The 22,564-nt window shown below is 39.3% G+C and overlaps 1 protein-coding gene across 1 annotated transcript in view; it reads left to right on the forward strand.

Annotated features, from left to right (window-relative positions):
• Window positions 1-22,564, forward strand: part of CNTNAP4 (contactin associated protein family member 4) — a 255,571-nt gene that overhangs the window by 197,245 nt on the left and 35,762 nt on the right. Inside the window, exons 15-17 of the mRNA XM_077344522.1 lie at window positions 1,195-1,322; window positions 11,634-11,804; window positions 15,485-15,703. Of these exons, the coding sequence (XP_077200637.1) occupies window positions 1,195-1,322; window positions 11,634-11,804; window positions 15,485-15,703 (518 nt within the window). The remainder of the gene's footprint in view (window positions 1-1,194; window positions 1,323-11,633; window positions 11,805-15,484; window positions 15,704-22,564) is intronic.

The raw sequence follows: 22,564 nt of genomic DNA on the forward strand, positions 1-22,564 counted from the left end.
ACATTGAGTTATAAATTGTAATAAAGACTAGGAATACAGAACTTTATTAATTTCATATAGCGGTTCCTAACTCAAAAGAATCTTCCACATTAATTCCTTGTCTTTGTTTCCACTCTCTTTTCTCCCTATAAGAATATGGTATATTAAAGATAAAGGACAATTTAATATAATCATAAGCATGAATTATAACATAGTGGTATTCTTTCATTATACCTTATAGCAGTGGTCCCCAACCCCCGATCGGGGACCGGTACCGGGCTGCGGCTTCTCCTCGTCCTCCTCCCTGGCTACTGCCTCAAGGGCTGCCCTGCCACTCTGCTGCCGGCTCACCTTTGGTGCTCTCCAGTGGCCGCCATGGCTGGGGCTCCCCCTCGGTGCTGCACTGCACAGCTGCTGCTGGCAGCACCCCCAGCGGGTGGCGGGAAAGCATGTGGAGCAGGGGCTCAGGCGGTGGCAATGTCCCTTGGCAAACGACTACCCCCCCAGGCCTCAGTAAAATTGTCAAGCGTTGACCGGTCCCCGATGATAAAAAGGTTGGGGGCCACTGCCTTATAGTATTCAAAATGCCCAAAGGTTCAACAAGATTTCTTCATAATTTTTCTTAGAGGATCATATGTCAATAGCTGCTATATTTCAGATCCTCAGGTTTCCACAGACTGCATTCCAATAAGAAGATAACATCCAATCTGGTTAATTACCCTTCTTAAAGAGGCAGTTCCCCAAAATATACACACACAGAGGAATCTCTCCACTTCTCATGCTGAGAAGATTCCCACATACCTGGTAACTGACGTAAAAAAAACAAGGCTCAGAGCTTTGGACATGGAACTGAGGACATGATGCCCTAAATTAAAGATTAAACCTTCTTCTTAGCCATGGACAGGTTTCTTAGTAAATCGTAAGGTCTTATGGACAAATAATCTGAGCCATTTTAAAGGCCTGTTGGTGTTCTGATAGTGCTGAAAATTTCACACTTAGCTGTGTGAAATTTAAAACCTAGCTGCTGCAGTTATATTTTATCACACAATATATTTTCATGCTGGTAAGAAACAGGGGTTCACTACTGCAAATGTGATGCCACTAACATAAATATTTGTGTGTACTGCTTTTCAGAATGTAGCTGTTCTCTTTCTGATGAAGAAAAATGTAGTGTATAAAACATTATTTGAAAACATGTTTGTTTGCACATTTCAGGACTAATGACACAGGACTACTTTCATATAAAGATCACCTTCCAGTAACAGAACTTGTCATCACAGATACACACCGACCAAATTCTGAAGCAGAGTACAAACTTGGACCTTTGCTTTGTCGGGGTGACAGTAAGCCATTCAGTTTTATTAATTGTATATGCTGACCATGGATTTATGGTGGTAGACTTGTGTTTCCAGAAGTCCAAGGGATTTGAGTCAGGGGGCTCAGCTAGGTATGCCTGTAGCTAGAATTTTTTTTGTTAGAGGTGCATTTTTTTTGTTAAGGGGCAGTAAGGGGAACAAAGACCACCCATGGCTGCCAACTTCCAGGTGAGGGCTGGAGACATGCATTTCAGCTAGTCATAATAAGGTTGGGTGATGGTCAGACAATGGAATAATCATAGGCATCAATGAATACCTGTTTAAAGTGAACAGAAGAAATAGTCAGTTTGTTCCTGCGCTATCTTCAGCAATGAAGTCCTTAAAATGTTTTGCTTCCTTTACCTTTTACCTCCCCTTTCAGCTACATCAACAGCTACATAGTTCTGTTGACATATTTCAGAGATGTTTCCCCAAAGCCCCTCAAAGAGAATGTCTGATTTACTTACATCTTGAAGGACAGAAATGCAAGCATTCACAACTTCAGCAGCTCTCTCTAAATGCATGTTTGTCTTGCAGTGCTGTATTACCTGACTCAAATATAGAAAACACATCTTTCATTAGCAGTGCTAAAAATGAAACGCTCGCATTTGCACATGTGCCATATAGACCTCAGTGTGCTCCAAAGCATCCCATTTCTCAGGGGAACTTATCTCTTAGTCTGGAGATAAGCTGTAATTCCAAAGGATCCCTAGGTCCCACCTGTAGGCTGACATCCTTAATTCTGAACCAAGAACTAGAAAAGCTCCATAGTTTATAGTGGAAGATGCAGTGCAGAACAGGTTGATCTGTATAAGCTTTTTTTAAAAAATAGAGAGGGGTGTGTTGTTGGATGCAGTACACACCTTTACTGAAAGACAGAATAGGATGGGGGGGGGGAGGGTTGCATCTTGTGAATCCCAGAGGGGTAGCTGATCATGAATCGCCATTCTTTGGGTCTGATCCATGAGGAATGTTTGATCCACTCCAACCCACAGCCCCTGATGCCCAATTCTGATGCCAGGTGCCCCAACAAGAATGCAGGGTTTGCTATGCCAAGGGTAGTCATGAGGCTGGATCTTTAAAACTATTAATTACATTTTAAAACTATTTATTTTGTAATCTCATGGGGAGGGGAGGACAATATATCTATGTGCTCTCAGTAACTACAACCCAGCTTCCAGAAACAAAGAAGAAGAATTGGTTTTTATACCTCCTCCCCTTTTCACTGCCCCAAAGAGTCACAAAGTGGCTTACAATTGCCTTCTGTTCCTCTCCCCACAACAAATACCGTGAGGTAGGTGAGGCTGAGAGAGCTCTGAGAGAGAATGCTCTGTGGAAACAGCCTATAACAGCACTATGAGGAGGCCAAGGTCACCCAGCTGGCTGCATGTCGAGGTATAGAGAATCAAACCTGGCTGGCCAGATTAGAAGCCTCCCTTCCCCTAGCTTTTCATCACTACAACAAACTGGCTCTAGGAGAAGAAAACTAAGGAAGAACAAATTCAGAGGGTAGAGTTTTCATCAGGTTCCTGTTCTCTTTAGTATCTATTTTGCTGTAATTTGTTTTGCTGATACAGAGAGAAACATGGACAAAAGGACACTTCAGTGGAATTCTTCATCAGTAATAGCGATCCTCCAAAGAAATGCCCCAGAGGGGATTTATGCCCACAGTCCACCGCACTTGAACTTACTTCAGGCCCTAGATGCAATGTATCCATTATTAATTATTGTGGGGATAGACAGCAGAGCACTATGAAGGAAGTGAGATCAGACAGCAGCACCTGAAGGAAGTTGCTTGCTCATGAGAAGACCTCCAGACTGCTTGCATTCTAAGTCAGAGGCTTCTGGCAGCAAGGAGGTTAAATCCCCAACAATAGCATGGATCACTGAGGCCAGTGCATCTTAATTTAAAAGACTACTTAAAATGCCTACTTTTTTTCTTTTGTCCTAAGAGAAGAAATGTACTTTTCTTTGGTGGTTTGAATCTGCACCTGGCATTTTAAAAAGTTTATTCCTCTTAGCTGAGAACAGGCAGGAGGTGGAATGTTAATTAAATTGTTTTCCAGATTCACCTCAGCCACCCTTTTAGAAATGCTAATAGGTCTAGGTAGAGACAATGAGATGGTCCAGCTCCCCTCATCTCCAGCTAGACAAGTGATGGGGAGCAGGAAGGACAGAAACAGATTTGGAGAAATTAAGTGCTAAAGATTTCAGGAAATGTCTCTTGGAGACTTCAAGAAAAACTTCTTTAACCTGACATGTCCTGCTAAGTGGGAAGAGAGAGATGATAACTGCTGGGAGCAAGAAGGAGCTCTATTTTATGCCAATTCATTTGCGGGGCGAACAGCACTCTTAATTAGATCTGTAGGAGGCAACCATTGCCATGTGCTGATGTGTACATCCCAAACAGGCTGCAAGGCCTTGGAAACCTTATAGAACATCTAAAACTGTCTAAGCAAAGCAGCCTGCCTTATATTCAACATCTACCAGGGCATGTATAGAGGGAGAATATATATATATATATATATATATATATATACATACATACATACATACATACATACATACATACATACATACATACATACATACATACATATATATATATATATATATATATATATATATATATATATATATATATTTCCAGTCTTCTGCAGAAACTGGTGTGCTGAGTAAGATTGTGGACATTTTCTTTTTAATAAATGCTTGATAACTTTGGAGGCTAGTTGTGGTTCTCTGTACCACATAGACCTCGATTGCCTTGGACCTCCTATTTTAAATAGAGCACCAGGAGAAAGATGGGGAGCAGTCATTTGGCAAGTGGTTGCTCCCCACAGTGGTGCACAAGGAAGCAAGATGGTTCCATGATAGCCAGATGACGGATAGCAAGAGGCAAAGAGCCACATCCTCAGAAGGGAAGTTCACTAGCTCTCCCAGTGAACATTTTCTAGAAAGGCCAGATGATGGTGGCAGATGAACACCCACACCCATCCACAGAAAGAGAGAGAGAGAGAGAGAGAGAGAGAGAGAGAGAGAGAGAGAGAGAGAGAGAGAGAGAGAGAGAGAGAGAGAGAGAGAGAAAGCCCTTTCCAGTGTTAGGAAAACCTTGAAAGGCATGGTGGAATAGAGCCTGCAGGTGAGAGCAGAACTGTTCTACCACAACCTGCCCTCACAGTTTTCACATATGTGCTACAATGGAAGAAGAGATATTTAAATGTACTTTTGTAGCCCAAATCTCTGCAAGTTTTCTTTGAAATAAGTTTCACTGCATACAATGAGGCTATTTCCCAAAATAAATTTACATAGCATAATATTTCATAATTGCCTGGGATTGATACCAGGTCTGAATATCACCCTCCCCCCTCCCACAGCCATAGCAAGGCTTTCTCTGAAGCCAGAATGCCCAAACCCAAAATTATGACTGCCAGCCTGTCGCCTGAGGCCATAAGGAGCACAGCAGCAGCTGCAGATAGGAAGTCTGGTTAGCTTGGTGAGCAGGAGAGAGCTTGGGATTTCCCTGATAACACAGGGAGGCTGGCTGTCTCAGGGAATCTGTTATAAAACAAATTATGACAGTGGGGGAAAGGCTGCAATAGCCAAAATCCCACAGCCACCTGGGAGGTAGCACACCCTGAGGAAGAAAACCAACTCTCCCAATAGAACCCCTGTAGCCTTAGCTAAAGCAAGGGCTGTGATGGGCCAAGTTGGACCCTAAGTGGGATCTGTCTGTTCCCATAGGAATGTTCTGGATGAAATGTTAGGTGGTTAACCTTTCCTTCCACTTAGGTCAGGTACTCATAAAGTGGTATGAAAATCACCTAAAGGGAGAGAGACTGAAGGGTATTCTATGGGAAGCAAAACACAGTTCTGCTTGGTTATGGCTCAGAGTATTCTAAATTCTGAAAAATTATGATCTATGAGATTATTATTTTCAGAAAACAGTATCTTATGAGTAGCTTTCAGTTATTCTTGAAACATTGGCATCATTTTTTCTTTTAAGTTGAGAGTATTAGCAAGCTGTTTTCTGACAAGCATTTACTAATAGTGGGAAATCTGTTAACATTTGTTTCAATCTCAGTTTTGGGGATGCAAATAAGGTCAAAAATGTATACTACAAGAAGCATTGTCAAAAAAAACTTAGAAAGGATTGCTGCAAAAAAGAAACCTTTTATTCTGTCAGCAGCTACAACTCTTAGATTCTACTAAAAAGAATATATATGTTCTTTATTGTTTTTGATTCACATCAATCCTTATTCTGATAATTATTCAAGCCAAGTGAAAGCTTGTTTATTGATGGCTCCACTAAATGATTTGGAACTGAAATCTCTTAACTCCAGTAAACAGTGTCCATGAATTTCTATAATAAAATACCTACTTAGTGAAAACAGAAAAGCTCTATATGTAATGTCTTAATTTTTTAAGTAGTGCATTCTATTAAAATATATGCTAATGTTGCTAGACATAGACCTTCCTACTCAATAGTAAATCCAAGCCTAATTAGTTCTACCAGACCTTAATAAAGCAGTATGGAGCAAAAGAAACTCTTGGCCAGTTGGACAGAAGTCCCATTTTTTTCTGCTGGGCTTGAAATGGCCATCTGATCCTAGGGTAAGAAAATGGCTGGTCTGTGAAAGATGTTATGGCTCTGAATAGCTATTTCTTAGGGGATTTCTGCACCCTTTAAAAATATTGTGATATTTACCTTTCATTGTTGTTATATTCTGGCCCCTCCACATGACGTCGCCAACATGCAGCGCCTGAGCACTAAACAGCCAGCTACATACTCCATCTTAAAGCACTAGTTGGTGAATCCCAAAAAGTGGATTCACTAACATATGTAGTGCTACCTACCAGCAGGCCTCCAGCAAAAAAAAAAAAAAATTATGGAGGTGAAGAATTGCTATCTCCACTTCCAATGTCCTGCCATCGCAGCTGCCTCCCTCTCCCTTCTCCTGGGGAGAGGAGGTTTTTTTTTTAAGTGAACTGCCTAGAGCAATGAATAGGCATTCAAACATGCAGGCAAAGGCAAAATAAATTTTCCCCAAAGTTGTAGCACAAAGCATTTCTCTCTAAGCTCCTCCCCCACTCCACCAAATCAGGAATGAGATTTATTTTTAAAACAAGCAAGACTCATGATTTCATAAAGAAGCACTATGCATCTATGATTAGATGCATAGGAATATCAACAGACAACTATTGATTTAAAAAATGAATGGGCATCATGGGCCCTTTAAAGCATGGAGAAAGGTGATTGGCTGCCTGGCTTGATTGACGGGCAGAAGAGAGTTGCATATAAATTGCGTTGCTCTCTTCCTCCATTTCCAGCAGCACTTGTGGAAGGGAAGAAACACAAAATGCTGGCAGAGAAGAGTGAGGCAGCAAAAAAGATGAGGAGGGGCCGGGAGGCGAGATAATATGTAGTGTTATGCCACTCAGCTGGCATAAGGCTATTTTTAATGATGTGTGGAAATGCCCTTAGACTTTCACCATAAAGCTGGGCCTCTGAGGTAGCATGTAGCCACTCTTACCCCAGCAATACCTAGGTCTTTACCATTTTAATGTATTTCATGTAATGTGGACTGGATTTGTAGTTGGCTTAAAAATTTAAGATAAAACCTGCATTGTACCTCCTTTTTAAAAAGAAGTTGAATATGCTGTTTCAAACATAGTCCTGAAGCTTCTAATTATTACTACTTGGTATTATTTCTTGCTTCCACTGAATTCTGGTTACCTGTGTATCTTGCTTGTATTCCTACACATGCCTTTTATATGTATTTTTCTCTTTTGGGAATGAGCAAAATATATATTTCTGCATTATACCTGTATTCTTAATCACTGCTATGGTAGCAGTGTTGCCAGAGTACAGCATATTTAAAGAGCCAGTCTTTGCACACATTTTATATTTTATTTGTATGTATATGTATGTATTCATTTATCAAGTACTATCAAGTTGCAACAAACTTATGGTGATCTCCGCATCAGGCTTTCAAGACAAGTGGAAAGCACAGATGGCTTACCATCACATTCCTCTGTAGAGTCTTTCTTGGTTGTCTCCTTTCCAAGTACCAACCGTCCTTAGCATCTAAAATCTGACAAGTTCAGGCTGTCTTCTATCCATCTACAATATATCTTACATAGGGAAAAAAAACTTATTCTGTCCTTTCTCCCTTGCTTTTATTCAAACTGCTTGATAAATTCGAGCATTACAACTTGCCATCTTGAACTGGTTCGTGGGCAAAATTTCCAGAACACAAGGTCAGGACTAGGACTGTCATGTAAACTATAGAGGAAGCCAAAAGCATGATTTAAATTCTTCAAGCAAACTTAAGGAAACTGATAATTTTGCAGTATTCAAACATTTAGTTATTGTTCTAATGTCCCCTTGGATTATTGCCAAATCATATTAAATTCAAAAGAAAAGCTTCCCTTGATTTTTTTTTTTTTTTTAGGATTCTATGTGGTGTAGGTAGGAAGATCAAATAGATCATCATCAAATAATGTTCACTTTACATAGAGGAAAATGAACAAGTTGTGGAATACAAGAACTTCCTTACTATGATGATAGCTGTATGATCTTGGAAAACAGAACCTAGAAATTTTGATCTTGTCATCTTTCTTAACAGCATTTTACATGTGGTTTTGCTTATTTTTACTCTTTTGGCTAAGAGATGTGCCTGTAAAAATTTACCCGTTGATCTGCAATCTAAAGGCATCACTTATTTTCCAAGTGCCTGCAGAACCACTACATGTTGAGGGGGCCCAGCAGAACCATTGCTCGTGATCAATAGATCCAAGCAAGGGGAGGTACAAGTATAGCACATACAGTGCATGTACAGAATACCCAAAGGGACAAGTACTACTGCAGCAATGCCATCTCAACAACTCCAAGGAAGGGGGTTTGCAAACTCAACACAAATAGCACATGTACAGCAAAGCCAGTTCCCAGTAAAGCTAGTGCATGTACAGAGTGCCCAAAGAAGGTGCCCCTATCCTCCATGATTTTCAATGAAGGAAAAAAGAAAGCATTTAAAGGAAGGCACAGGGTTTTGCTGGGCACTAGGACATTGTACATGCCCTCACTATGCTGATCTTGGAAATCCCCCCCTCTTGGATTTGTTGTGTTGGCATTGACACGGCATTGGTTCTGCTGGACACGCCATACATTTATTGGATCTACTAGGAAATCTGTACATGTACTGGATGTACTAGTCTTGCAAATCCTTCCCCATACACACTTGCTTGGATTTGTTGTGTTGGCATTGCCACAGTGGCATTGGTTCTGCTAGGCACTCTGTACTTGCACTGACCATGCTAACTCTGCAAAAGCAAACTAACAAAGAAACTCTTGATTTGTTTTGTGGAACTGGTATTGCTCTAGTGGCAGTGATTCTGCTGGGCTCTCTGTATATGCACTCACTGTGCTGGGCTTGCAAAAATAAAACCCACAAAAGACCCTCACTTGCATTTATTGAGCTGGCATTACCACAGTGGCATTGGTTCTGCAACAAAATGCCCCCCCCGCCTTCTTGTTTGACATCAGTCACTGCTTATTTACTATCTCCCCACCCCCCATTTGTGTAGTTAAAGATCACCTGCCATTGAACTATCCATGATTGGCTATGCTTGATAGCCAAAGATACAATCCCTTCAATATATGGCTAAAAAATAGCCAATGAATACCAGTGTTATTTTTGGTTATTTTGGTGTAGCGGTTAGGTGTGCTGATTTCTATTCTGGTGAGCTGAGTTTGATGTCCCACTCCACATGCAGCCAGCTAGGTGACCTTGGGCTTCCCACAACACTGATAAAGCTGTTCTGACTGAGCATTAATATCAGGGCTTTCTCAGCCTCACCCACCTCACAGGGTGTCTGTTGTGGGAAAAGGAGAGGGAAGGTGAATGTAAGCTGCTTTGAGGCTCCTTTGTATAGAAAAAAAGCAGCATATAAGAACCAACTCTTCATCCTCCTCTTCTCCTTTTCCAGCTCAGCTGGAGCTGAATGCATACCCCTAATTTAAACACTTGAGTACCATAATGCGTTTTTACAGATATGAAGTTGTAATGAAAGACTTCTTGTGAAGAATTGGATAGCATTCAGAAACACTAATTTTTCTGACTCATGTTTCCTTTGTATACTTTTCTGTTTGCATTTTATATCCAAATTGTCAAGAAAAAATATGAGTTAATTAATGTTCTTTTTCTACTGAGCCTTTGAAATCATGAAGGCAAATGGTTTTGTTGCATATAAATGGCAAATTATTTCTTATTGGTTTAGACATGGGTGTAATGCTATTTATAGTAATTTGGACTTCCTTGCTTGCATTTTTATAGGAAAATAAACTACCTTAAACAAGAATTTTCATACAAATAGACAAAAATGTTGGACTTATATGGAAGTTTGGGAACAGTTTTCATTTTTAAACATAGGTCCTTAGAATGAAGAATCTAGCTGGATCCAGTGATTACCTTTTGCTAAACGAACAATTGAATAAATAATTCATCCAATTAGAGTAAGAATCCTATTTCTCATTTAAATATGGTCTTGTGACTAGCTTTTCCTGTGGTCATGTGACCTCAGTGCTTTAACCATTTGTAGCACACTTGCAATACCAGACAATTCTATAGTTAAGAGCAACTATAAAGAGTAACATATCACTTTTGACCCATTAAAAAGCCTTTAAAGTTAGTTTGACCAGACAGCATAGTAAGAAATAAGAAATGAACATGCTCACTATAGACAACAGTCTATAGCTTTACTCTCTTAAAAATTATTGCTTGCCTGAGCTATCTTTAAAAAATGTATAATTGATGTAAAGTGGAGACGTTTGCATATGTTAAGTTCATCATTACCCTCTGTAGGGATACTGGATAAACCAAATGTTATCCTTTCCTAAACAGATATGAGGATATGTCTCACTGAGTACTATGAGAACATGTGCCTAGCCTGAATATTCCAGTCTATAAACAACAGGGCTGTAATTTATGGGTAATCTGAATTGCTGGTAAAATGAGCTTTGTATAGCTGTCAGGTGCAAAATCTAAGCCTGCTTTCCACTGCAGGTAAGAAGTTAGAATCTTTGGATTTCCTTTTTAGACAGAGACTCTCTTTGAGACAAAATAATCCTCTTTGCATCCTCTCTGTAAGAGAAGGGTTGGCAGCATTCAATATATTGATAATGAGGAAATGGTCAAGCCTTTACTGATTGTTTCATTGTTATTACTTTGGATGTAAAATGTTAGTAACACCAATGAAGCAGCCTGGGGTCTATGTAAGTGAATTATCATTTCAGCTTTGCCCTACTTATACACATATACACAGTTCTTAGAGCAGCATTTGTTGGCTGCACAGGTGTTTAAAGGAGCAGTTATAAGAAGACATGACATCTACTGTTTGAGAAACAATAGTGTAGTGAAGGAATATCCAAGAGCAATCATAATATATGGAACCACTCTGGCAATATGAAGGTATAGATGGATTTTTGAAAAAAAAGTTTGAGAAAAATGGAGGTGTAAATCCATATAGGGACATGTAAGCATGCTTGGCACTATGGTTTCTGTTTTCTCTTGTTATGATTGCTTCTTCTGCCTTTTTGTTAAATATTGTCCAGTTTCTCATATTTTATACCTGATGTTGACAGTCTTTAACTATTAATTTAGATACCATTTCATGCTGAAAGCTGCATCTCTTTAGAAAATCATGGAATTAGCTGGAAAAATGCATTTGGCATTCACTGGAAGGTACTGAGTGGCTAATTTGATTTGGAAAGCAGCAGAGCTTACAAAAGTGACAGATACAACTGTAAAGATTTGGCAGAAATAATAAGGTATATTTAAATGTGCATAGTGTCAAACATATCCTCCTTGGAGCTGAATTCTATTAAAATGTATGAGAACAATCAATGTTCACTAATATCAGATACCTACTAAATCAGAAATAGGCTTTCTATGAAGTGATTAGCTCTTCCTTATAGCACAGCTAAGCAGGCAGTTATATCACTGAAGCAGATGGCTTGATCCCAGTTTTTAGGATGGGTGAAAGGTTTACAGTTCTATTGCTACACTGGCAGGAACCATGATAGTATTGCAGGAATGCACACTGAATTTGCCTTCACCATTAAATTGAAGGAATGCACAGATTATCCTGATATGTATATTGCAGTACTAGTGGAGATCAGGAATAAGCACTATACATGGTTGTAAGAGGAGGACACAGAAACTGTAATCTTGTTAATAATTATTAAAGTTTACTTTTTCACTTTACAGTAAATGTGGAACTTTTTTTCTTGTCTATACTTAGGAGAGTTTTGGAATGCAGCCTCCTTCAACACAGAAGCTTCATATCTTCATTTCCCCACTTTTCATGGAGAACTAAGTGCAGATGTATCATTTTTCTTTAAGACAACGGCTTCCTCTGGTGTGTTTTTAGAAAATCTGGGAATTAAAGACTTCATAAGGATAGAACTGCTTTGTAAGTTCTGTTTAAGATCTTTCTATTTTTTTGCTTAAGTGTTTGGTTTATTGGTATAAGTGTTTGGTAATATCAGGGCTCTCTCAGCCTCACCTCTCTCACAGGGTGTCTGTGGCAAGGAGAGGAAAGGGAAGGCAATTATAAGCCGCTTTGAGATTCCTTTGGGTAGAGAAAAGCAGCATATAAGAACCAACTCTTCTTCTTCTTCTTCTTCTTCTTCTTCTTCTTCTTCTTCTTCTTCTTCTTCTTCTTCTTCTTCTTCATAACTTTACAATGGCAAGTTTCCAGATGGATCTGGAAATTAAAATAGTGGAACATAACTAAGCAGTCAAAAATGCCCCCCATCCCATTCAACCAGATAACCCATTCCTAACTGGCTTTAAGTAATACAGTTGTTATGTATTATGTGTTTAAAAGTAATACAGTTGTGATGACTGCAAAGGATTTAACAAATATCTGCCTGGACTCTGATGTCTGTATGTAAGATCTCTGGTGCTTACATTAGAGTACCTTGACACAGTTTCCTCAGAGAGTCACAGAATCCAGAGCTACAGTTTTCTAGTACTTCCACATGGAACTGCAGCACGTCAAGGTACCTCAAGTTCAGAACCTATGTTGACATCCATGTCTAACCTTCAAAGCAGCCATTTCTGCTTGAGGAGCTGGCATGTGGTATCCCTGCAGGGACACCATAGATAGGGGGTGGAGCCAGGCCCAAAGACCCAGCTCTTCCAGTTATGCACATGGCTGGCACCAGAAGGCTGTGGATGGCACCTGTGGCATCATGGGGAATGTGGGAGTTCCCGCATCTGGGGCATTGCACTGGCCCAGGGCTGGGATGGCAGCAGTATCATACAGAATTGGAGATTAGCCCTGCCGCTTTGCTACCATGACCCCGGACTACCTGCCCCGTGCATAATCGGTCAGTGTGAAGAAACACCAACCCCCTCTAACAAAGTAGATAAGTTTGACCTTAGTACCATACAAAATATGTCTACACTTCTTGCACTACTTTTGTTATGATGTTACATTGCCTGATAGTACAGTTTACTTAAGTGACATAAGGGTAGTTCCAAGTTGAAATCATTTAAACTAGCCAAGATCCATTTCAGAAAGCTACTCTGGCGTTATTCTGATTTATGAAACTGCTTCAGTTTCTTTGTAAAGTGATCTTCACCTTTGGTTGTTAAGAATAATAATAAAAAAATAAGCAATCATTTCTCTTCCACTCACACAATACTATTGCTGTGTTACCTGCTTATAAAGTCAAAATGCTAGCAATCCTACTGACAGTCATAACACTTAATTGTTTCCCAACATTCAATTTTGGAATCCAGCCAATCCTGGCTACTTCCATAGGGCTGCTGTTAATTCAGGTCGGTTTGGATGCCTTCTGTTGAGAACAAATAACCCGAATTAGGAGCATTTCCTTGTTACACTATCAAGAGAGAGGGGGAAATAACACAGAGTACTAAGTTTTCATCTTCTATCAACCAATAAAAAGCATAATTTATATATCCGCCACCTTCAAACCAAAAAGGTACATCAAAGGAATGCTTGAAAGGACTGTACATGAAAGGCCACAATGGTGATGAGTTTGTGAATTCTTATAGTTGCTCTAAGTGTGAGTTGTCATTATTTTCTTTTCCAGTTCTGTACAAGACAGTTTGATACATCTTGATTTTTTTGTCTGTAGCACTGTTGTGATACAAAATATTCTATAGGTATAATCCCATAAATATGATACAACAGTAACATTACTGACTTTGATATGTGAATCTCAGCATTCCCATATTTCAAATTCTGCATGAATGTAATGATATTAAAATGTTTAAATATCTGGCACTTAAAAGACAGATTTTAGAACACTTTAATATTGATGTTATTGTGTGAGGCATTTTAGATGGATCATACACTCATTTCTAATGCATTTGAATATAAATTGCCAATTAGCTCTTGACTGCTTATTAATTGTTCAAAGTCACTTAACATGATTGAAAATTTGAAGTGTTAATAATTAATGATTAATACGTCAAGTTCAGGATACCATTCAATATAATACACTAAAATGATTTAAAACTCATTGTCATTAATCATTGACATTAAATTGTTGTTAATAATAAAATAATTGCATTTTGTTGTTTTTTGTCCTTTTGCATTTGAATTCTAAAAACTTCTTTATTCCATCATATGGTTCTTGGAGATTTATTTAGAGACCAGTCACTGCATGTATAATCTCAAAGTACATGGCTAATAAGAATGGGAAGTTAGCAAAATTACTATAATTATAAAAACTATTATCATATTTCAATTTATAGACCACCCCTCCCTGTTTTTATAAAATACTTGTAAGAAGAAAAATGGGTTGGATCCAGATGAATTTTTAATTTGCAGTATTAAACTTTCCTGTCCCCCTCCCATGACACGATGAGGACTTGCATCAGGAAGGGGGATATGGGGTATTGACCATTTGGTCTGGATCCAACTCAATGTATTATGAAGAAAGAGATACAAACAATTCAAACCTGTAATCAGAGCAAGAAACATGCCAGCTCTATCATGCTACTTCTCATCAGTTCAGATTAATTGGTATCATATCCTGATTGAACTGTTAATACATATTATTGTATACAAAGTTATTGACAACAGTAACATTTTTTCTCTAATTGTTTAGACTTCAGAACACATTCTCTGCCACCTTCCCAAGTACATGGAACACTCAACAGATTTTCCCTGGCTGACATTCTTCAGCTGCCCTTATTTCACTGTTTCTCCTTCCCCATAATGTTAAAAGAGTTATCCAACTGGTTGCAGGGCTACCCATTTAACCCCTCCAGTTCCTTTTCCATAGAATCTTGAATAATAATCTTGGATAATAATCTTCACTCTACATATTTAAAAAAGCAAAACTATGAATTTAAATTGTTCAAAACATTTATATAACTGTGTGGTGAAACTTCCTAATGTTTTGAACCTGCACCCTGTTTCCATTACATATATTTAAAATTAAAGCATCTTAGGTTTTTTAAAATTAAGAAAAATATTTAGAATATAATATTCATCCTGCATTTCTGTTGAAGATAACATTAACCTTCATTTTATAGAGTGTTAGATAATTAATATTATGCTGAATAGATTATTATAGAAGCTGTGTGACACAAATGAAATTTTACTTACGTGCTTAATTTAAGTAACACTATTTTAACTACCTTTGGTTTGGGCAGCCAATTAAATCAATAAGTATTGACTTTTACTAATACTTTTACTAATAATTAAAGTTGTAAATTAAGTATTCATATTTGCATATACTTACATTTTTTAGTGTACATACATACAATGTTGACATTTTTTTTAGAACATGAATCTTCCTTTTCTTCATAATTGAAAGGGTGGGAGGAGGGGTTGAAGGTTCCACCATTTTTGTTGTTGATATTGTTATTATGCTGCGATTGTCTATTTTAATGGGGTTTTAATGTTTTTTAATGGGTTTTTAGTTGGACTTTTGTAAACTGTCATGAGCCTCTTTGGAGTAGTGGTTAATAAATTTAACAACAACAACAACAACAACAATAAATGAAACACCTTTTACTGACAAAATATTGTTCTAAGTAACGTTGCAAGCATTTTGGTGACCTCGAAATCCTAAATTGTTTTAGGGTTGTCTTTTTAATTTTTTCTAGCTCCAACTGAAGTGACATTTTCATTTGATGTGGGGAATGGGCCAAATGAAATCACAGTGAAGTCACTTAGTCCCTTAAATGACAACCAATGGCACTACGTGAAGGCTGAAAGAAATATCAAAGAGGCATCATTGCAAATAGATCAGCTCCCTCAAAGGATCCATGCAGCTCCATCTGATGGACATATACGTTTACAGCTCAACAGTCAGCTTTTTGTCGGTAAGCCTGTTTTTATTTAAGTGTTTCCTGATCACTAATGGTTCATACAAAATTGCCATTAGAAAATAAACACTAATGGCACTTTCAGATAATAGTAAAATAAAGTAAGATGCAATTTGTAGATATATTTCTGATGAGTTTGTAGAAGCACTCCTGAGACCTGACCTGGAAATGGCAGCTGGTGCAGAACATAGGTGCTAAGGTCTTCACAGAGTTCACTAATATGATGATGTCTAAGACAGCAGTCAGTAACCTTTGGTTTGAATTGGATTCTTTGTACTGTGCTTGCCACATTGGCTCATGATTCACGCATCTGAGAACTTACCTCCAACTGCCCATTGATGCAGCAGAGGAACCAGGCAGAGAAGGAAGATATGCTGGGTGGACTCGCTTGGCAGCGCAAGCAGGAGTGGCATTGCATCATCTCAGGGCAGGGCAGGGAGGCGCAGGCACAAGGGCCTTAAAAGGGCCATGTGTGAGGAGCCCGGCCTTGTTTGCTTGAGCTGCCAATGGGGCAGCTTCCCTCCCACCCACCCTGTTATGTTGGCTAATAGTTTTATATAAATGTTTATATTTTTTTATGGGCCTCTGTCATTTATATATATTCAGTCTGCATTTTGTCACAGCTTGCGGTTTGGCATAGGATGGAGCCTGTTTGGGTGGAGTTCAGTCTGCACATCAGACTCCTGAGGTTTAGGGCCCTTGCAAGTAGGGCCAACCCAGCAGGGAAGACATAAGGCTCACAGTGCCAGGTACGCCAGGGTGCAGCCAAGGGAAGTGGGCACTTTTCCTTGGCACCCCAGGGTTTACAGTGCCAGGTGGCCTGGGGTGGGACCAAGGGAAGTGTATACTTCCTCTTGGCACCCCATATGGAACACTTCCCTAAAGGGAATCCAGCAGCAAGGGGATCCATGTTCCTGTCGAGGGAACCGGATAGCCCCCAGGGCACTGGTGGGGTCTGGGTTCTAGTGATCAGCTGACTGCAAGTCAGGCTCCCTCCCCCATGCTTCATCCACACTCCTGCAGAGTTAACAATAAAGCTGTGGCCTTGTTTAAGCCAATGAAAATGTGTGTGTGTTTTCCTTAAGCCCAAGATGCTCTCCTGCAAGTCAATGCTGGGATTGTCTGATTTGACATTAGTTCTAGTGTTCTTGTTGGTTTTGCCTGTATTTTGAATCTTTTACCAGAAGCTGTGTTTGGTTGGCAGTGGAGACAAGTAGGATTGCTGGAGGTACCTTGTTCCCTTGAAATTTCAGAGGTGAAGCAGGTGGTGAATATTGATATGTTTTGTATTTCAGTAGTGATACTGTGATTCTGTTGTGAAATGCCTTTCCCTTTGAGGCTCACCTGGAGGCTATGTTGCTTTTTTATAGGTGCCAGATCAAAAGGTTTCTGCTCACCCAGGCTTTTAATAAAAGGGTTGATTTAAGTGTTAATTTAGTTTGTAAACTCTTAATTTTAAGCTGTCTGTGGTCTGTTCTTATAGTCGTTTTATGCTGAGCTGGGACTTTCTTAATGATAGATTTTAATATTGTTTGATGTTCAAACTTATTAATTTTATTTCATAAACTGTCTCTGGGAGGTTTCTCCAGAAGCAGCATAAAAATGTTCTAAATAAATAATACCACTGAATGAAGACAACAAAAAATGTTTTTTTACTATCACCACCACCAAGAAGTATACATTTAGCTCTTGGGACAAGATAAATACAACTATCCCTGTCAGCTTTTTCAGATTCTCCATTTTAAAACAAAAAATGCTGTGGAAAAATAAGAAATACTTCTATGATGAGAAGTATAAGAAAAAAGTTAATGTTATTTTACAGTAATATTCCTATGATTGGTTTTTATCATTGCAAAGCTTCTTCATGTTTAATCATCATTCTTACCCATGCCATATTCTAGAGTAGATATTTCAGCAGTATATTTGTTTTTATTAGAATTATATTTCAGCCATTTAATAGCTTGGCTTCTGTGTGCTTTAGTGTGATTACATATGCATAGAGATAAAAAATGTAAATAGTAATCTCCTGAAATGACCATGTTGCTCTTTTTACTTCATACTTTACTTTTTATTGTCTAGCGATATACCAGTGCCTTTATCCTGCTCTTTAGAAACCTTAGAATAAATTGAAAGATTATACATTATAATTTCCGCAGGCACAATCCCTCCAATAGCTGTGTCCTTATTCATTCAAGTCATTAGGAAAAGGATAGATGCAAGATTACTTTTTTGAATGTATAAATTACAAGTGATACCTTAAGATTTTGAAAGAACAATATATTACAGTTTATCCATTTGACAGAAATATTTTGCAACCTAATACTAAAAATAACTCTGCTTTGGAAGAATATTTACTTTTTTAGAAATGATGGAGGTCTGTAAATATTGACATTTTTGTCATAAAAATAAAGCATCTTTTGAAATTGTACTTTCACAATTCTTCTATGGACTAGGCTGCTTTTTTCAACCCCAAATATGTATTTATGGGAAAGTTTGTGGATCAGTGGTAAAACATCTGCTCGGCAGACAGAAGGTTCCACATTTAATGCCCAGCATTTCCAGTTAATATGATTTCTTAGGAAGTTATATGAATGGCCACTCCAGAAAGATACCGTTAGTCTGAGTAGACAATACTGACCTTGTTGAAGCAAGAGTTTGCTTCACTATAAGACAGTTTCATGTGTGTTCATGCTTTAAATTCTTTTCTCTATAACCAGTATCAGAATAATAATTTTCTGGCATGTTCCATTGATGTCATTCATAAAGGGCTGGTTAGAACCAGTGGTTGTTATATGCATAGAAATGGTCTAATCAGAGCCTAGATAATACAAACTTTTATTACTCTGATTAGAATAATAGAATCATAGAATTGGAAGGGGTCATACAGGCCATCTAGTCCAACCCCCTGCTCAATGCAGGATGAGCCCTAACCATCCTAAAACATCCAAGAAAAGTGTGTATCCAGCCTTTGCTTGAAGACTGCCAGTGAGGGGGAGTTCACCACCTCCTTAGGCAGCCTATTCCACTGCTGAACTACTCTGACTGTGAAAACTTTTTTTTCCTGATATCTAGCCTATATCGTTGTACTTGAAGTTTAAACCCATTACTGCGTGTCCTCTCCTCTGCACCCAACAGAAACAGCATCCTGCCCTCCTCCAAGTGACAACCTTTCAAATACCTAAAGAGGGCTATCATATCCCCTCTCAACCTCCTTTTCTCCAGGCTGAACATTCCCAAGTCTCTCAACCTATCTTCATAGGGCTTGGTCCCTTGGCCCCAGATCATCTTCGTCACTCTCCTTTGTACCCTTTCAATTTTATCTATGTCCTTCTTGAAGTGAGGCCTCCAGAACTGCACACAGTACTCCAAGTGTGGTCTGACCAGTGCTGTATACAATGGGACTATGACATCTTGTGATTTTGATGTGATGCCCCTGTTGATACAACCCAAAATGGCGTTCGCCTTTTTTACCGTTGCATCACACTGACCGTTTATGCACTGGAGGTTTTATGACGGGCTGCAGGCAGGAGTTTTAGTCATGGCAGGTTGCCCCACCTCTTTCTGCACCCACACAAGGGAGCATTTAGCCTGGAGCACCTCATCCACCCCTGATTTATTCTCCTGCTCGGGAGCTGGGGCAGTGAAGTTCCCAGTGCATAAACGGTCACTGCCTGCTCATGTTTACAATCCACAAGTACACCAAGGTCTCGTTCATACACAGTGTTACCTTGAAGCGTATCCCCCATACAGTAGGCATGTTTTTCATTTTTCTGACCCAGATGCAGAACTTTACACTTATCTTTATTAAATTGCATCTTGTTCTCATTTGCCCATTTTTCCATTGTGTTCAGATCTCGTTGAACTCTGTCTCTATCTTCCGGAGTATTTGCCAGTCCTCCCAATTTGGTGTCATCTGCAAACTTGATGAGTAGTCCCTCCACCCCCTCATCTAGATCATTAATAAATACATTAAAAAGTACCGGGCCGAGCACCGAACCCTGAGGTACCCCGGTACTCACCTCTCTCCAGTCTGATGAAACACCATTGACAACAACTCTTTGAGTGCGGTTCTCTAACCAGTGCCGTATCCACCTGACTATTTGAAAATCCAGATTGCAGTCCTTCAATTTATCCATCAGAACATCATGGGGAACCTTGTCAAAAGCTTTACTAAAATCCAAGTAAATGACATCAACCGAATTTCCACGATCCTGCAAACCTGTTACTTGGTCAAAAAAGGAAACCAGGCTGGTCTGGCAAGACCTGTTGGAGACAAATCCATGCTGACTTCCTTGGATCACCAAATTGTCCTCCAGATGTTTGCAGATCGCTCCCTTTAATATCTGCTCCATTATCTTCCACACAACAGAGGTCAGACTCACTGGTCTGTAGTTTCCCGGGTCATCCTTCCTCCCTTTTTTGAAGATCGGAATAATGTTTTCTCTCTTCCAGTCCTCTGTAGATATGCTCTCCTTCACTAGAATTTCCTGACAGGTAAGCCCTTTCCTCACATACAGTGCCACTCCTCCACCTCTTTGATCTATTCTGTTTTTTTCTGAACAGTTCATATCCATCCACCATTATATTCCAGTCATGAGAATCATTCCACCAAGTTTCTGTGATGCCTACTAGATCATACCTTTCCATCAGCATGAGAAGTTCCAGCTCTTCCTTCTTATTGCCCATGCTTCAGGCATTAGTATAAAGACATCTGAATCCTTTTACTTTTGGTTCCCTATGAGCTGGCCTTGCCGGTTGGGCTGCCCCCAATCGTTCTCCTTCCTTACACTCCCTATGTTGATTGTCTCCTTCCCCTTGTGGCTTCAGTTTAAAGCTCTCCTGATGAATCTCCCCAGGTTCCTGCCAAACACATTCTTCCCCAGCTTCGATAAGTGCAGTCCATCAGGTGCTAGTAGGCCTTCCTCAAGAAAGCCTATTCCATGGTCCCAGAAAACAAATCTTTCCTACCGGCACCAACTATGCAGCCACTGATTCACCTCCATTATCTTACTATCCCAACGCATTCCTCTTCCCTTGACAAGCAAGATTGAAGAGAATATCACTTGTGCCCCCATTTGCTTGAGCTTCCTCCCCAGATCTTGATAGTCTTTTTTAATAGGAGTGATGGTATTCAGGGACATGTCATTCATTCCCACATGGACCATCACAAATGGGTAGCGATCCGTAGAGTTCAGGAGTTTGGGCAGCCGTTCTGAAATCTTTAATTTTCGCCCCTGGCAAGCAACACACCTCTCGGGTTAGGGGGTCAGGCCCGGCCACACGGGGATCCATTCCTCTTAGCAGAGAGTCTCCAATTATCAGTACTCTCCTTTTTTTTTTCCTTCTCAACTCCATTTCCTTCTTACAGAGGGTTTATTTTATTTATTTACTTAATTTATATTCTTCCTTTCTCTTCAATGGTAACCCATAGGGCCTTACATCTTTCCTATTTCCTCTGTGGGGCAGATTGTATGACGGTTACCCATCAAGCTTTGATGGCAAAGGATGGATTCTAATGTGGATCTCTCCAGTTCTAGTCCATCAGTCTGTGCCTTGCTGGTTAGAAATCAAAGTACAAAACTGAAACTAGAGACTCTCTGCCTAAATCAGGCCTATACAACATTTAGCCCACAACAATGAACACAACTGATGAATCATGTATGCAGCCCACCAGAGGGTCAATGCCTCCTGTAGATCGTTCTGAGCTGTGTCAAATCAGAGCTTTAGATGGGAGACTGCTGACATTGGCTCAGCCCTGGTGAGACCCTGCTTGCTTATGGTTTTCCAACTTCATGGTGGTGAATGGAAAAGGCTAGAATTTTAGTTTGTTTTACAATGATTGGGGGAGGGGCTAAGTCAAGGATTTTTGTGTATCAAGAGCAGTTTTCTCCTATAACACAGGTATGGTTTACTTATTATCAAAATATAATCAACCATTTTTCTACTTGGAAACTTCCTCTTATTTAATTGTGAATTTCTTTAAGTGTATGAATTCAACAATAAGAGCTTCTGGAGCATCAACTGATGATATTCTATTCTGAGTACTTGTTATCATTTAGATTAAGAAACATTTTATAGTAACTTATAACTCATATTATGCAGCTGCATTTAACTAATTTTCTGAAATGAGTTTACTAGGGAGGAAGTTCTGCAATATATTCTTGATCAGGTTTTTTAAATTGTCTAAATGTTTCTAGGGCTTATGGTGACAATACAGTTATTCTAGTCATTTCTAGAATCGTGCCATGCATAAATAACTTCTTTAATTGTGTGCTGTGATCCTAAGTACACTTACTTGGAACAAATGGCCATAGAAACTCCTGGAACTTATTTCAAAGCAAAGATTTTCAAAAACATCAAGAAGATACATTTTTAAGAAAAGCATTTGAAAGCAATGATAAGATGTTGAGTGAGAGCCCCACTGAGTAACCCCTACCCAAAGCTACTTCCCTACAGCTTGGCAAATTCTCCTTGTTCTGTTTTCCAAGTCTTTTATTCTGCCCCTGTGGTAGAAAATACATTATTTTTTCTCCAGCACAATAGTTTGATTGCTAGGTACCTGCAGCATAATCATTGTTCTATGCACTAGGATTCATTGTTGGTGCCAGACAGGATATTGACAGTAGCTGTTCACTGGCTAACTGAGACCATCACAAGATTGTATAAAAGATAGTAAAAAAGGGACACACAAGCACCAGAGACAAAGAGGATAAATGAGGTGTGTATGTGGGTCACTTGCCATTTCCTTAAGTTCAAGCAATTTACAATTTTGACAAGCCTTTGGCTTAAAAGAAAAAGAGGTTCTGAAGTCCAAAAGGAATTATAACCTTTATAAATTCAATATTTTGTTTGTTTGCT

Source organism: Paroedura picta, chromosome 7 (assembly GCF_049243985.1).
Source record: "Paroedura picta isolate Pp20150507F chromosome 7, Ppicta_v3.0, whole genome shotgun sequence".
NCBI classification, from domain to species: Eukaryota; Metazoa; Chordata; class Lepidosauria; order Squamata; family Gekkonidae; genus Paroedura; species Paroedura picta.